Raw genomic sequence first — 16437 nt, 5'->3', positions numbered from 1 at the left:
AAACCTATAAAATGTTTGAAGTTAAGCTTGGACTTAAAGTCTGGCTTCAGGGGATAGTGGAGTAGTTTGTATCAAACTAATACTTCTGCAAGTACCAATTATGAACTCTGTACAAAATATGAAAAAAGTATTGTTTTGGAGGTGGTAGAGAATAACCAATAGTAGGAGGAGCTGTATCTCATGAAACATAGAAACCATGCTGCATGAGGGCCACATTTATCCAGTTTTTCCTTCATGAGCACCCTTAGCCCCCTCACATGGCCTAAAAAATTCAAGCAAAAAGCAGCAGTCTTGGGCTGAGGAGCTAGAGATCAGAGTTTAGGGCTGCCAGGGTGGCTAGATGTAGGAGTAGAAAACCCCAGAAAGGTGGGAACCACTAAAGGAGTTGCGCCCAAATCTGCAAACAAACTCCCTGTAAATCCTTAAATTTAACAAAGTGACAGTATACAAGGTTAACGTAGAAAAGCCAACTGTAATTCTGTATGTTAGCAAACAATAGGAAAATGAAATTTATTTTAAAATACAAATTTACAAAATTACATCAAAAACACGAGATACGGGGCGCCTGGGTGGCTCAGTGGTTTGGGCTGCTGCCTTCGGCTCGGGTCATGATCTCAGGGTCCTGGGATCGAGCCCCACATCGGGCTCTCTGCTCCGCAGGAAGCCTGCTTCCCTCTCTCTCTCTCTCTCTCTGCCTGCCTCTCTGCCTACTTGTGATCTCTGTCTGTCAAATAAATAAATAAAATCTTTAAAAAAAAAAAAAAAAACCACGAGATACTTAGGGTAAATTTAACAAAAGAGGTGCAAAATCTGCATATTGAGAACGAGAAAACTTCGCAGAGAAAAATTAAAGACAGTGAATAAACAGAGAGAGGTACCCTGTTAATGGATTAGAAGGCTCAATATTGTTAAGATGTTAATTCTCCTGAAACTAATCTCTAGATTCAGTACAATCCCAATCAAAACTCCAATTGGCGTTTTAACATTGAAATTGCCAGACTAATTCTGAAATTCAAATGAAAATACAAAGGGCCTAGGATAGCTAAAATAATTTTTTTTTAAGATTTTATTTATTTATTTATTTGACAGATCACAGGTAAGCAGGCAGAGAGAGGGGGTAAGCAGGCTCCCTGCTGAGCAGAGAACCTGATGCAGGGCATGATCCCAGGACCCTGAGACCATGACCTGAGCTAAAGGCAGAGGCCTAACCCAGTGAACCACCCGGGTGCCCCAGCTAAAACAATTAAAAAAAAATTGGAGAACTTAGAGTATCTGATTTTTTTTTTTAAGATTTTACTTATTTATTTGATAGAGCTCACAAGCAGGCAGAGAGAGAGGGAGAAGCAGACTGACTGCTGAGCAGAGATACTGATGTGGGGCTCGATCCCAGGACTCTGGGATCATGACCTGAGCCAAAGGTAGAGGCTTTAACCCACTGAGCCACCCAGGCACCCCAGAGTACCTGATTTTAAGACTCATTATAAAGCAACACAAATTAGAGGAACCTAGGGTGTCTCAGTGGGCTAAGCGTCATGATGCCAGGGTACTGGGATGGAACTCCATGGCATGCTCATCACGGAGTCTGTTTGTTATTCTCTCTCCCTCTCCACCTCCTACCTGTTCTCTCTCTCAATAAATAAGTCAATATAATTAATTAATTAATTAATTAATTCTTAATTAATTTAAGATGGGTCATAGAACAAAACAAAACAAAAGCTGAAAATATAAAGCTTCTAGAAGAAAATATAGGAGAATATCTTGATAAACTTGGTATAGATAAAGATTTTGTAGACAGGAGACAAAATGTGCTAATTATAAAAGAAAGCAATAATGAGATAGGGTTCAACAGTAAACACTTATTCACTAAAAGACACCATTTAAGATTTCTCAAATCTTGAGAGAAAATATTCATTGTATCACATATGCACACTTACAGTCACACACACATTTGACAAAGGGCTTGTAACCAAAATATATAAATAACTCCTATAACCTCATAATAAAAAAAAATCAAACAACCCTTGGGGCGCTTGGGTGGCTTAGCTGGTTAAGCATCTGCCTTTGGCTCAGGTCACAATCCCAGAGTCCTGGGATCAAGCCCCACAGCGGGCCCTTTGCTTAGCAGGGAGCTTGCTTCTCCCTCTCCTTCTGCCTGCTATTACCCCTGTTTGTGCTCTCTCTTTCTCTGTCAAATAAATGAATAAAATATTTTTTAAGGATTTTATTTATTTATTTGAGAGAGAGAAACAGAAATGAGAGAGAGCGCAAGCGGAGAGAGGTCAGCAGGAGAAGCGGGACTCAATCCTGGGACTCCAGGATTATGACCTGAGCCGAAGGTAGTCACTCAACCAACTGAGCCATTCAGGCACCCAATAAATAAAATCTTAAAAAAAAAAAAAAAAGTCAACCCAATTTTTAAAAAATGGGCAAAAAAACTTTCAAGGGTCTTTCACCAAAGATGACATCAAAATAGCCCCCATACATTCAAAGCTGATATCCTTTGATGTGTCATATGTACTTTCCTTAAGAAAATCAGATTTTCCTATTGCTTCTCTCTAGAAAATAATTTCCGCTTGATTCTTTCTGGATGTTTTTCTTTTCAGGCCAACAGAACTTTTCAGGAGTTGTAATGCTCAGTCAGATCAAGGAGCCATGAATGACATGAAGCTGTGGGAGAAAGGAAGCATAAAGATGCCATTTATCAACATACCTGTTCTTGACATTAAGAAGTGCCAGCCAGAAATGTGGAAAGCAGTCGCTTGTTCACTGCAGATTAAACCTTGTCATAGTAAATCCCGGGGAAGTATTATTTGCAAGTAAGTTTCTTCCCTCTTAATGACTCTCCAGTCTTGTTTCAGATGATGGTCTGAACCGCAGCCTATCTGTAGAGTTTTCTCTCCCACCACTTCCCTTTGCCCATCCTCCCCACACGTCAAATGCTCTCTCGCTTTTTCCTTCTCTGCTTGAAACACTCTTCCATCTCCATTTGCCCACTCCTGTCTTTCTTAGCCTCTCTCAAATGCCAGTCATTCCCATGGAATCTTCCCAGCTCTCTCCTGCTAATAGTAATTTATCCTTCCTACAAACTTCTGTAGACCTTCACCTGAACTTCTCTTATGGAATTTAGTTTCAGAAATATTTGTCAAGTGCCTTTAATAATTCTATTTTTTTTTTTAAAGATTTTATTTTATTATTTATTTGACAGAGAGAAACCACAAGTAGATGGAGAGGCAGGCAGAGAGAGAGAGGGAAGCAGGCTCCCTGCTGAGCAGAGAGCCCAATGTGGGGCTCGATCCCAGGACCCTGGGATCACGACCCGAGCCGAAGGCAGCGGCTTAACCCACTGAGCCACCCAGGCGCCCCTAATAATTCTATTTTTATATTTTAATTTGTGTACTTATATTCTGTTAGACTTTGCTCTCCTTGAGTTTATACTTTATGACTTCTTTTTCTTGTCTCCTCTTTTCTTTTTTTCTCTTCATCAGGGATTAGCAGAATTCTGACACACAGTAGGTGTTCCATACTGTTTAATGAGTGAGGAAGTTAGTGAATATAGTCATTAGGACCTATTTCTAGTGAGCATTTTGTGAATGGTTTGCTTAGGAGATCTAGGGTAAAATAAAGATGAAAGCTGCTATCCTGGGTAAAACCAGCAGCATTACCCATGTAGTAATCTATGCCAGCTGATCTTCAACATCTATTTTTCCAAAAAGTTTTTCTAAAAACCAAGTTACTATCCAGCCCCTAAGCTGTTGGTGTATGTCTTGGTGCCGCTGGGCACTTGATGACTGATTGCAGATCATTTCAACCTTAAACAGGGTCCAGATACATTCTGTGGCATGACTTGGTAATGACTTGAATAAGGGGAAAGATAGGGGGTAACTTGGGTGACAAGAGGCAACTAGTGGGAAATTTATTGACTCTTAGCATAAGAACTTATAGAAAAGGAGTCAAATCCCTTTTAAGACTGAGAAATTTTAAAGTAGTATACTTTCTAGGTGTTATGGGTCAATCCCCTTAACATTGATAACAAAAAGATATTTAAAGGGGGCCTGGGTGGCTCAGTCGTTAAGTGTCTGCCTTCGGCTCAGGTTGTGATCCCGGGGTCCTGGGATCGAGCCCTGCATTGAGCTCCCTGCTCAGTGGGAAGCCTGCTTCTCCCTCTCTTACTCCCTCTGCTGTGTTCCCTCTCTCATTGTGTCTTTCTTTGTCAAATAAATAAAATCTTTAAGAAAAAAAGATATTTAAAAAGAGAAGGGGAGGGAAGGAGTAAGAAGCAAATAAGTATAAGATGCTGAAAGAAAAGATGTATGATTTTGCAAAGAGCAGATCAGACTAGTCTAGTTTAATTTCCTTTCGAAGACCGGGACAAGCCACACTGATGGTAGTAACAGTATGAGCATAAAATTTGAGCAAGGCCTTTGATCTCAGGTAAGAGAAAGGGATGCTTTGCTAGTGTAATACATTACTTACTACTCTGCAACCAGGGGTAGTCTTGACACCTGGGTTTTTTTGCCATTACTCTGACAATTGTAAAATATTTTATGAAAACTCACCTTCTAGAAGCCTTCAGAAACAAGATTGATACTGACTAGACAACATGAGGAGGTTCCTTGAACCCTAAATTTGTGTGTATTTTTCTTCTTAAGATCAGACTGTGTGGAGATTCTGAAGAAATGTGGGGACCAGAACAAATTCCCTGAAGACCACACAGCTGAAAGTATTTGTGAGCTTCTGTCACCTACAGATGACCTAGAGAATTGTATACCTTTAGAAACATACCTCAGTAAGTACTTTGTTTTTTAAGATTTCAAGTATTTCTGCCTTCCATCTCTGCCCTTCATGTTTGCTTTGGATGAACATCTATCTGTTGCGAATGTGTGGTTTAATGATTCTATCTCAATTGCAGACTCTTATCTTATTTACTTGGCCTTTTTGGCCCTGGAAAGAATTGTCATCTTAAAACATATAAGCTCAAGTGACTGTCTTATCAGTCTGAGGAAATGATGAAATATTATCAATCAGGAATTGTAAGCAGTGAATCTGGGGCAAGCATCATAGATAATAGCTCCATATCATTGCTGTCCTCTTGCCATGATTTGACCAGGAAGTGGAATTTCCCCCCAGGGCATTTTCAGCTTTTTGTAATTAGAACATGAGTGGGCCTGAGCCAGGCATTGGTTTAGACACATCTACCAAATAGGGAGTAAGGAATTGACTGTCTGAGTTAGTATATGAAAATGGAACTTTTGTCTCTGCCAAAATACTCCTGCCAAGAGCTAGGCAAAGAGCTAGAAGAATAAGTTGGTATCTCCTTAAGGGATCCTGGAGCTGAGTTTCTCAGCGGGAGGTGACCTTGCGTGGAGGAAACCAGAGGGATAATGAGAAGAACTCACACACACCATGTATTGTAGTAGCAGTAGTGCAAGTGTCTAGGATGCCCCCACAGGGCGTTAGTGCCCCCAGGCTGGCTGGAAAGGCAGACCTTGAATTCAGCTCCAGCTTGCTTTGTTCTCCTGTGTTGCATATGACTTAAGTTCTACTGCAAATGAACAGAACAATAGGTAAAGGTAAAGGGAAGCCCAGAAATAAATAGTCCAGAGCTGTTAGAGTGGTTCACCGTCCAGAGTCCACCCTCTTTTTGCTTTCTGCATTCTCCTTAGTGTTTCGCTTCCATCATCAAGGTTACTTCAGGTACTTTATTCTCATGACATGGCTCCTAGAAGTCTAGCCACCATATCTTAGTGTAAGGGAAAACCACCCTAGGTGTAAGGGAAACTGAGAAAGATGATCATTTTAGCTATGGACCCATTGTCACACCATTATTAGTAAGCAGAAAGAGAAGAGTGGATGCTAGATGTGCAGCTAGTAATATCAGCCACATTTTCTTAAGGCTAACAAACTATGTCCCTCAGCCTTTATGATCAGTGTAACCAAAAAAAAAAAAAAAAAAAAAAAGAAAAGAAAAGAACAAAAAAGGATTAGACTAGAGTATAGACCTTTGTGACTTTGGACAGATCACCTCTTTCTGCCTCAGAAAGGCTAGATGAGATGAACTCTAAGAACTCTTATACCTTTCTTAACCCTACAGTGTGAGTCTGGCCTAAAATCAAGTAAGCAAAGCTAATGTATTCACAAGCCTAGACTCTATTAAAGCAGTGAAATATATGTGTAGAAGGAAAAAAAGTTAAAAAAACGTTTTTGTTTGAATTTTAGTACTCTCTTTAAATATCATATATGCTTAATATAAAGTGAGACTCTTCCATGGTCATTATTTTATAAGGTGACAAATATAATCATGGTACGGGATCCATCTTACCATAGTGAATTATTGTCGTTTATAGTAAAATGTGCCAAGTTATTCCTCTTAGGCATAAGCACCTCTTTGACCACTCTACCCAATGTATACTTTCCATTCCTTTATACTACTTATTACTTATCATTGGATGACTTTTTTATTTTTACACACAGAGACACACAGACACACACATTATACTCTACCTATCCCCAGTCTGTTTATTGTCTCTTTCCCAAATAGAATATAAATTCTACATTAGGGATTTGTCAGTTTTGTTCACTACTGTATCTCCAGTGCTCAGAACTTTTCCCAGCGTATCATAAGTACCCAGTAAATAAACAGGTGAATAAATGTATATATGTTTATACTAAATTCACAAATTATCAGAGAATCTGTGTGTTTTAATGGTTTCCTGGAATCGGACCTTGGTTTCTGCTCATGAGCTCTCATTTATTTTAGCCATAATTAATTCGGATAATTTAGAGACCTCTGTTACCTTTTTGGGTTGGTTAAACTGATCTGTGTTTGATTTTTCAGGGCCAAGTACTTTGGGTAACATTGAAGAAGAGGTCACTCATCCCTGTAACCCAAATCCTTGCCCTGCTAATGAGCTCTGTGAGGTTAACCGGAAGGGTTGTCCGCCTGGAGATCCCTGTCTTCCATATTCTTGTGTTCAAGGTAAGAGGTAAATGGGTGTGGTTGTGGAGTGGGTATGGATTTGTGCTGCTGGTGTTTCTGTATAGGGATACTCTTTGGAGTAAGCTCTAAATAAATAAATAAATATATATATAGAAATAAAATCTTTTTTTAAAAAAAGATATGTGTAATTTTACAACTAATTTTTTAATTTTATTTTATTTCTAAAAATATTTTATTTTTTAAAGATTTTATTTATTTACTCGACAGAGAGAGAGATCATAAGTAGGCAGAGGCAGGCAGAGAGTGGGGGGGAAGCAGACTCCCCGCCGAGCAATATGGGGCTCAATTCCAGGACTCTGAGATCATGACCTGAGCTGAAGGCAGAGGCTTAACCCACTGAGCCACCCAGGCACCCCACAATTTTTTTAAATTCAGGAATCCTCTTGAATAAGAAATGCTTATCCCATTGAATTTTGATAGTCTTTCTTTCTGGTACAGTGGGCAACGTTTTGCTTCCTTTTATTTATTTCCCAATTGAAAATGTTTCTTTGTCCTGTTAAAATCACCATTTTAAAATATCTTAAAGTAATAAGGAATAGAAGATTAAATAAGCATGATGTCTCAAAGGATCATCTATAATATTTGTATACCAGAATATATCAGTCAAGATAAATTTTGTTAAAATTGGAAATGAATGGATTTTCCTTAAGCCCAATCAAGTATTCAGCTTTTCTTGAATTTATGATATCCTTATATTCTATCCCTAAAAGTTTTCCTGACCAAGAAGTTTCCATAGTTCATTTTTAAAATATCTGTGATTTTTTAAAATATCCTTGATAAGCCCAAAGCAATAAAAAAAAAAAATACATATCTTATAGCATTTTTATACTGAACTATAGCTAACTCTGGGGTATAGGTCCATAATCACCACCATCTTATGGAACATGGAATTTTCCATTTGAGAAGATATGTTTCAGTCAGTGAACCAGACCAATTCTTTGACTTAGTGAAAATTCTATTACATAAACTTTAGTAGCTACACAATACCTATGAGACCAATGTATAATATATCTAATGTCATAACAATATCATGGCACAATACCATCTCTCTCAGCTTATTTTTGTTTGTTCAGGTTGCAAATTAGGAGAAGCCTCTGATTTCATCGTCCGTCAAGGAACACTAATCCAGGTGCCATCATCTGCTGGAGAAGTTGGTTGTTACAAAATTTGCTCATGTGGACAAAGTGGACTCTTGGAAAATTGTATAGAGATGCACTGTATAGATCTTCAGAAGTCATGTATTGTTGGAGGAAAAAGAAAAAGTGAGTCTTGAGCTGTACTTATTTGCTTTTTGTTTTTAGTATGAGATTAGTTATCTTTTTTTTTTAAGATTTTATTTATTTATTTGACAGACAGAGATCACAAGTAGGCAGAGAGGCAGGCAGAGAGAGAGCGAAGAAAGCAGGCTCCCCGCTGAGCAGAGAGCCCAGTGCGGGGCTCGATCCCTGGCTCCTGGGATCATGGCCTGGGTGGAAGGCAGAAGCTTTAACCCACTGAGCCACCCAGGCGCCCCTGAGATTAGTTATCTTAACTTTGTAGGAAGAACATTGGATAGATTCCCACCAAAGAGTAAGGTCTACAAATCAGATCCTCTAGGCCAGTATTTTCCAAACTGTACTCTACAGAACACCAGGACTGGGGCGCCTGGGTGGCTCAGTGGGTTAAAGCCTCTGTCTTCAGCTCAGGTCATGATCCCAGGGTCCTGCGATCGAGCCCCGCATCGGGCTCTCTGCTCGGCAGGGCGCCTGTTTCCTTCTCTCTCTCTGCCTGCCTCTCTGCCTACTTGTGATCTCTGTCTGTCAAACAAATACGTAAAATCTTTAAAAAAAAAAAAAAAAAAAAGAACACCAGGACTTCTAAGGAACCCTCTTAGGAGCCTCCTCAAAAAGGGACTAATAGCTAATAACAACTAATATTACTAAACTTTTGGGGTGCTTGGGTGGCTCAGTGGGTTCAAGCCTCTGCCTTCAGCTCAGGTCATGATCCCAGGGTCCTGGGATTGAGCCCCACACCGGGTTCTCTGCTCAGCAGGGAGTCTGCTTCCCTTCCTCTCTCTCTGCCCACCTCTCTGCCTACTTGTGATCTCTACCTGTCAAATAAATAAATAAAATCTTAAAAAAAAAATACTACTGAACCTTTAATTGTGTGCCAAGCACTATGCTAAGTCTTGGCCTGTGTTATCTCATGTGACCCTTCCAGTTGTTCTTTGATTTCTGTGTTGTTGTGAGGAAGATGATGCTCAGACAGGTCACCCAGCTAGTAAGTGACTAAAGAAGAACTCAGTCCTGGGTCTATCTGACTCCAAAGCCCTTGACATCCACAGGCAAAGACAGAGGTGTGCTCCTTCCCTTCCTTCCTCAACTACATCTCTTTATGCGTAAAAGTCAGAGTTTGACGTTGTAGAAAGCAAACTATTGACTAGGCATTGGGAGACAGCACATGAACAAGTGCCACCCTTTGATGCCCTCTCTAAAAGTCTGAGGGTCTTGCTTTCTTATTGCTTCCTTAACCATGTTTGCTTATAGCCCTAACAAACATTCTGTCAATATACAACCTCTGAGGATAAACAAATTCATTCCTTCCATAGACTTCCAATGATTAAATGCCTGCTCTTTACAGAAGAACATACTAGCACCTTATGGGGCTGAAACTGGGATGAGGGATTCAGGTCATGTTGTACATGATCAGATGGGGGAGCATTAGAACCACAAAAGGAGCAGACCCAGTGCTCTTCAAGGACCTAGTCATTCCCGCCACGGCATCAGGGGAGTCTTAAACTCAAAGATGGCATCAGGGCTGATTGTGGAGAGATGACTGAAGTTCCAGAAGGAAGAGAGGAGCATGTCAGGCAAGAGGGGCAGCCAGAAACATTCTCAGAGAACAGGGAGCAGTCTGGTAAGACTAGCACTTCGGGGGTTTGGAGAGAAATGGTGGGAGATAAGCATGAAAATATAAATATTACAGATTTAGCTTATCAGTTTGTATATTCAGAAGTCATCTTTCAAGAATTTATATTTTAAAACTTTTTAAACTATTAAATTGTTAAAATATGATTTATTTATAAATGCATGAAATGGAGCAACATGTTATTTCTCCTTTCCTTAGGTCATGGGACCTCCTTTAACATTGACTGCAATATCTGTTCTTGTTTTGCTGGCAATTTGGTGTGTTCTACCCGCCTGTGCCTCAGCGAGCACAGTTCAGAAGATGACCGGCGCACCTTCACAGGTAACCACGGCCACCCGGAAGCAGCCCTTAGCGGCCGTCATCCCTTTGTACCCGTTTCCCTTCAAGGTAGCTTCACCACTCTCGCCGTAACTGCAGATGTACGTGGTAAAATAAATACATAATCTGAGAACAAGGTACTTTCCCTCTCTGGATCTGTTTCTTCCTCTATGAATTGAAGGCATTAAACAAATGATTTCCTAGGACCCTTCTAGCACTAATACTCTGAAATTCCATGGGTTAAAAAGAATAGGGCCAGTGACTGGGACGGTTTTAGTAAAATGAAACTTTGTACCTACTAAAATCCACCCCTACCATTATATTAGAAAATGTATTTTCTAAGTTAGTCTGTGTTGTAATGTTTTTCTCATCACCTTTTCCCTGTCCTGCCTTAGCTTACTAGTTCATTCTGTGGAGACCCTTATAATAAAGCTATAAGTAGGAAAAGTAAAGAATGCTCCTTCCAATCTAGTGTATAAAATCTAGAAATTAGAGGTTTAAAGTCTGGCTTGGGGGATTTCTGGACTGTCAAAGGGTAATATCAAAACCAAAATAAAGACAAAGGTTGTAAACTCATCATGTTCCACTCTTCATCTCCTTAGAGAAGGGGAAGAACAAGAACTTGGGAAATTATTGTAATTTTGAGACTTGGGCATTTTTATGAACATCTCTGGGTTGTGTTTGAACTGAGACAATATCTGAGTCCCAAAAAATGAGATACACTTTGTGGCCAATAAAATCTCTTTAGAGTCTGTTAGCTAAACAGTCATTACCTTAATTTATCCCAGGACATGAGGGGCTACACACCACAGGGAAAAAAAAGTCCTGCTAGTTGTAAAGTTCATCTTCCAAATACATTTGGATATAAGTAAGTTAATAAGTAAATTAAATAAATAAGTAGTTTTCCATAAAAATCTTTAATTAATTCGTCATCCCCAGTGGTTTTATGGTTTCCCTAAGCAGAATGAATGTCCCTCATCAAAACAAGCAAATAAAGGATAATAATAAGGATAACAACAACAAGAATGACAATAAAACATCAAGATTGGTACTCAGGATAGGTAGAGGGTGGGGTGGGGTTAGTCCTGCCTTTACTTCCCTAGCAGCCTGCTGTGTACTTCTTATTTCTGATATCCTTTTTATTTTAATGGGCCGGAGGTAGACCAGTAAATCCCTAATCAGTTCTCTTCCCATGCCTCTCCATGTGCCAACCAACTCCCGAGAAAGAAGAATCAACTTGCTGCTGCAGCTGCATGAATTGGGGTAAATTTAGGGGGCTACCTGGCTCGTCTTGACCCAGAACCAAGCGTATTTCAGATCTGGAGCAAAACAGATCCCAGTAGATAGCAAGAGACCCTGCTGTTGCTGTCAACAGCTGTAGCTGCTTCTCAAGAAAAGAGCATTGCATCTCACTGGCCTGTTTGCTTACTGGAGCATAACCCAGCAGAATAAAGCATAGCAATGTCAAGAACGCAGTGTTCTACTTTCTTCTTGTTTTGGTTTACCCTTTAACATTGCAGAGATCTCCCAAGCCAGACTTCAGACATCTAAATTCTAGATTATTCACTAGATTGGGAGGAGCTTTCTTTACTTTTCCTACCTATAGCTTTGTTTACATGGGTCTCTACCTCTGGGGTCAAGGTCTGGAAGCCCTCAATTAGCTGGCAATAAATGGAACAAAGGAAAGCCAGTATGCAGACAAATGCCTTTTCAGAGCCTTGCCCTCTTTAAAAGCACTCTCAGAGACTGGAGGGATGCCTTTTCCTGAACTTAATTCACAATGCGGTTTTAACTTGAAAGTTCTGTGTTAATTAGGAAATATGACAGGCAGGAGAACGTATAAGTAGCCAGCATTGAATCTGTGTCCTCTTCCACAGGTCTGCCCTGTAACTGTGCAGATCAGTTCGTCCCTGTGTGTGGGCAGAATGGCCGCACTTACCCCAGTGCCTGCATTGCTCGCTGTGTGGGCCTCCAAGACCATCAGTTTGAGTTTGGATCATGCATATCAAAGGATCCATGTACTCCAAATCCCTGCCCAAAAAACCAAAGGTAAATTAAATGACTCCTTACCTTTTTTCTTTTTTTCTTTTTTTAAGTTTTTATTTTAATCACCTGGTGCTGATCACCTGTTTCACCAGTCTCCCCACATACCTTTCCGCTGGTAACTATCACTTTCTTCTCTATAGTTGAGAGTCTGCTTGTTGTTTTGTCTTGCTCTGTTTTTTGCCCCGTGTGTATTTTGTTTCTTAAATTCCGCATCTAAATGAAATATATTTGTCTTTCTCCAACTTCTTTCACTTGGAATTACACTCTCTAGCTCCACCTATGTCATTGGAAATGGAAAGATTTTATTCTTTTGTATGGCTGAATAATACTCCATTGTGTATATATGTATGCCACATCCTGGAGAGTGGCTCAGGTGTCCCCAGTATGGAGGACTTGGGGGCCAGGGCTCTGGGGACAGAAGCCCAAAGACACAACCTGGGTTTATTGTTAGGGCCTCAAGGGCATAGCAGGCCTGATCTGCCAGCACAGAAGTGGGCTCCCAGGGAGCCGAGTGGAGGGAAGGGTTGGCAGGTGTTCAAGGATATTCCAGCCATGCGGTCACCTGGCATTTTGCAAGCTTTCTTGCAGGGTTCAGGCACGACCACTCAGGACCACAGGCCGGTCCAGGCGGTTCCCCTGAAGCGAATTCACCAGGGGATTCTGGCCAATTCTCAGGAGCTTTCTGCCCAAATTGACATCACGCGCCTGGTGTCTGCAGCACTTTCTAGCTAGGTGCATGTTGTGACCATCGGGGACCGCGGGCCGGGCACAGGAGGCTCCCCAGCGGGCCCCACTGAGGCGAGCATCCTGGGGGCAGAGTTGAGGGAGGGGGTTAGGCTGAGGGTCAGGCTCCCGGTTTGTGGCCCTGTTCGGGGAGGGCACCAAAGTTGGGGGTGGCCTCAGGGGGGCATGCGGGTTTCTCCCGCTCTGAGGGTTTTGCATGGCTCCAAATGGCACGGTATCCTCCGGGAGAGGGGGCAGAAGTCTTGGGGTATGGCTTGGAGCCCCCACCATGGAGGGTTTGGGGGCCAGGCAACCCAACCTAGGGATAGGGTTCAGGCCTAGGGGCAGCGCCAGGCTGCAGTGGGCTCCCAGGGGTCTGAGTAGAGGGCGGGGTTGGCAGGCATTCAAGGTGATTCAGACCACACATACACCTGGCGTGTAGCACGCTTTCTCGAAGGGTTTGGGCTGCAACCACTCGGGACCATCGGCCAGGTCCAGGCGGCTCCCCTGAAGGCCCACCCTGCTGGAAGCAAGTTTGGTGGGGGTTTCCAGCCAATTCTCAGGAGCTTTCTGCCCAAATCGACATCGATTTGGGCAGAATGCTCCTGAGTATTGGTCCGCATTGGGCAGCGATTCAGGCAGCTCACCTGCCAGGTGTCTGGAGTGCTTTCTTGCTAGGTAGGTGTTGCAACTGTCAGGGACCACAGGCCGGACCCACGAAGCTCTCCTGCTGGCCCCTGCTGAGGCAAACTGCCTGTGGCCAGAGTTGAGGGAGGGGGTCAAGCTGAGCATCAGGCTGTGGGTTTGTGGCCCTGGTGGTGGGGCACTGAAGGTGAGGGTGGCCTCAGGGAGGCATACGGGTTTCTCCCACTCTGAAGGTTTTGTGAAGCTCCAAATGGCATGGTTTCCTCCTAGAGGACAGGTGGTGTTCTGGCGTTTGGCTCAGGGTCCCCAGTCTGGAGGGCCTCTTGAGACAGAAGCCTATAAACCCAACCTAAAGTTAGTGTTAGGGCCTAGGGGCATGGCAGGCCTGATCTGATGGAGCTAAGGTGGGACCCCTGGGGGTCTGAGTTGAGGAGAAGGGTCACGCAGTGGGTCAGGCTCCAGGTTGGTGGCCAGGAGGTTGCCAGATTTGGGGATGGCCTCAGGGAGTCATGCAGGTTTCTCCCAGTCAGAGGATTTGGAGCAGGACCAAATGGCACAGTTTCCATCTGGGTGGCAGGCAGACTCCTGGGGTGTGGCTCTGGTATCCCCAATCTGGAGGGCTTGGGGGACAGGCCATGGGGGACAGAAGCCTAAAAACTGACCTAGAGATCGGGTTAGGGCCTTGGGGCATGGCAGGTCCCATCAGCTGGTGCTGCGCTGTGGCAGGGCTCCCCAGGGGCCAAGTACAGGGTGGGGTTGGCAGGTGTTCTGAGGCAATTGGGGCCACACGTGCACTTGGCGTTTAGCGTGCTTTCTCACAGGGTTTGGGCGGTGACCACTGGGACCATGGGCCCTTTCCAGGAAGCTCCCCTGAAGGCCCATGCCACCAGAAGCGAGTTCGCTGGGGAATTCCGGCCAATTCTCAATGAGCTTTTTGCCCAAATTGACATCGATTTGGGCAGAAAGCTCACTGAGAATTGGCCAGCATTGGGCGGCGATCCAGGCCGCTCATGCACCTGGTTTCTGGAGCGCTTTCTCTCTAGGTGTGTGTGGCAACCGTCAGGGACTGAGGACTGAGCCTATGAGGCTCCCCAGTGGGCACCCACTGAGGCGAGCTCCCTAGGGGCAGAGTTGAGGGTGGGCGTTGAGGGCAGCCCATGAGCCCTCCAGGTTTGTGGCCACTGGGGGAGGAGGGAGGTGGGCGCCGAAGGTGGGGGTGGCCTCAGGGGCACATGCAGTTTTCTCCCACAGGAGGGTTCTACGTGGCTCCAAAAAGCACTGTTTCTTCCTAGAGGGCAGGCAGAGTCCTGGGGTATGCCTCAGGGATCCTCCATCCGGAGAGCTTGGGGGCCAGGCCCTGGGAGCTGGAAGCCTGACAGCCCAACCTAGGGTTAGGGCCTAAGGGCATTGCAGGCCCGATTTGCTGGCACTGAGGCAGGACCCCGGGGAGGCTGAGTTTAGGGCAGGGGTCTGGCAGCAGGTTAGCCTCCGGATTTGTGGAGAGGGCGGAGGGTGGGGGTGTAGTGCCAAAGATGGGGGTGGCCTCGGGGGGGCATGCACCTCTCTCCCGCTCTGAGGGTTCTGCAGAGCTCCAAATGGCAGGGTTTCCCCCTAGGGGGCCAGTGGTGTCCTGGGGTATGGCTCAGGGGTCCCCAGTGGAGGGCTTGGGGATGAGGCCTTTTGGGATGGAACCCTGAAAACCCAAACTGGGGTCAGCGTTAGGGCCTAGGGACATGGCAGTCCCTATCTTCCAGTGCTGAGGCAGGCTCCTTGCATGGCTGAGTTGAGGGTGGTGCCTGGCGCTACGTCAGGCTCCGTGTTTGTGTCCAGGGTCCAATTGAAGTTGGAGGTGTCCTCAGTGGGGCATGCAGGTTTCTCACACTCTGATGGTTCTTTGCATCTCCAAACGAAATGTTTTCCTTATGGGTGGCAGGTACAGTCCTGGGGTCTGGTTCATCGGTCCCCAATCTGGAAGGTTTATGGGCTAGGCCTCTGGGGACAGAAGCCTAGAAACCCAACCTAGGGTTAGGGTTAGGGCCTAGGGGCAGGGCAGACGGATCTGCTGGCACTGAGGTGGGCTCCCCGTATGTGTAAGTTGAAGACCCAGTTTAGGTGGCGAGTCAGCCTCTTCTTTTCTGGGCACTTTCCATAGTTTGGCTATTTAGGACTTTGCTGCTTATAAACACTGGGGTGCAGGTATCCCTTCGGATCACTACATTTAAATCTTTAGGGTGAATACCCAGTTGTGTGATTGCTAGATGGTAGGAGTGTTCTATTTTTAACTTTCTGAGGAATTTCCATGCTGTTTTCCACAGTGGCTGCACCAATTTCCATTCCCACCAACAGTCCAAGAGTGTTCCTTTTTCTCTACATCCTCACCAACAACCAGTTGTTCATTTTAGCCATTCTGGCTGGTGTGAGATGATATCTCATTTTAATTTTGATTTGCATTTCCTGGTGATAAGTGATGAGCATCTTTTCATGTGTGTATTGACCATCCATATGGAAAATATTTCATATGTCTTCTTTGGAGAAATGTCTGTTCATTTCTTCTATTTTTTTTTTTTAACTGGATTCTTTTTTGGGTGTTGGGTTTTTAAGTTCTTTATGTGTTTTGGATACTAACCCTTTATCAGATATGTCATTTCCAAATATCTTCTCCCATTCTGTAGGTTGCCTTTTAGTTTTGTTGATTATTTCCTTGGCTGTGCAAATCCTTTTTATTTTTATATAGTCCAAATAATTTGTTTTTGCTTTTATTTCCTTTGCTTCAGGGGACCCATCTAGAAAAAAATTCCTAC

General features: G+C 43.6%; 1 protein-coding gene across 2 annotated transcripts in view; it reads left to right on the top strand.

Annotated features, from left to right (window-relative positions):
- RECK (reversion inducing cysteine rich protein with kazal motifs) overlaps positions 1 to 16437 on the top strand; it is a 75790-nt gene that overhangs the window by 42431 nt on the left and 16922 nt on the right. For both annotated transcript variants that reach the window (XM_059142550.1, XM_059142551.1), the window contains 6 exons: positions 2604 to 2816; positions 4650 to 4786; positions 6836 to 6976; positions 8071 to 8259; positions 10103 to 10225; positions 12100 to 12271. In XM_059142550.1, coding sequence (XP_058998533.1) covers positions 2604 to 2816; positions 4650 to 4786; positions 6836 to 6976; positions 8071 to 8259; positions 10103 to 10225; positions 12100 to 12271 — 975 coding nt within the window. The remainder of the gene's footprint in view (positions 1 to 2603; positions 2817 to 4649; positions 4787 to 6835; positions 6977 to 8070; positions 8260 to 10102; positions 10226 to 12099; positions 12272 to 16437) is intronic.

Source organism: Mustela lutreola, chromosome 12, assembly GCF_030435805.1.
Source record: "Mustela lutreola isolate mMusLut2 chromosome 12, mMusLut2.pri, whole genome shotgun sequence".
Lineage (NCBI taxonomy): Eukaryota > Metazoa > Chordata > Mammalia > Carnivora > Mustelidae > Mustela > Mustela lutreola.
Note: the sequence above shows the minus strand (reverse complement) of the source record. Positions and strands in the feature narration are given on the sequence as shown.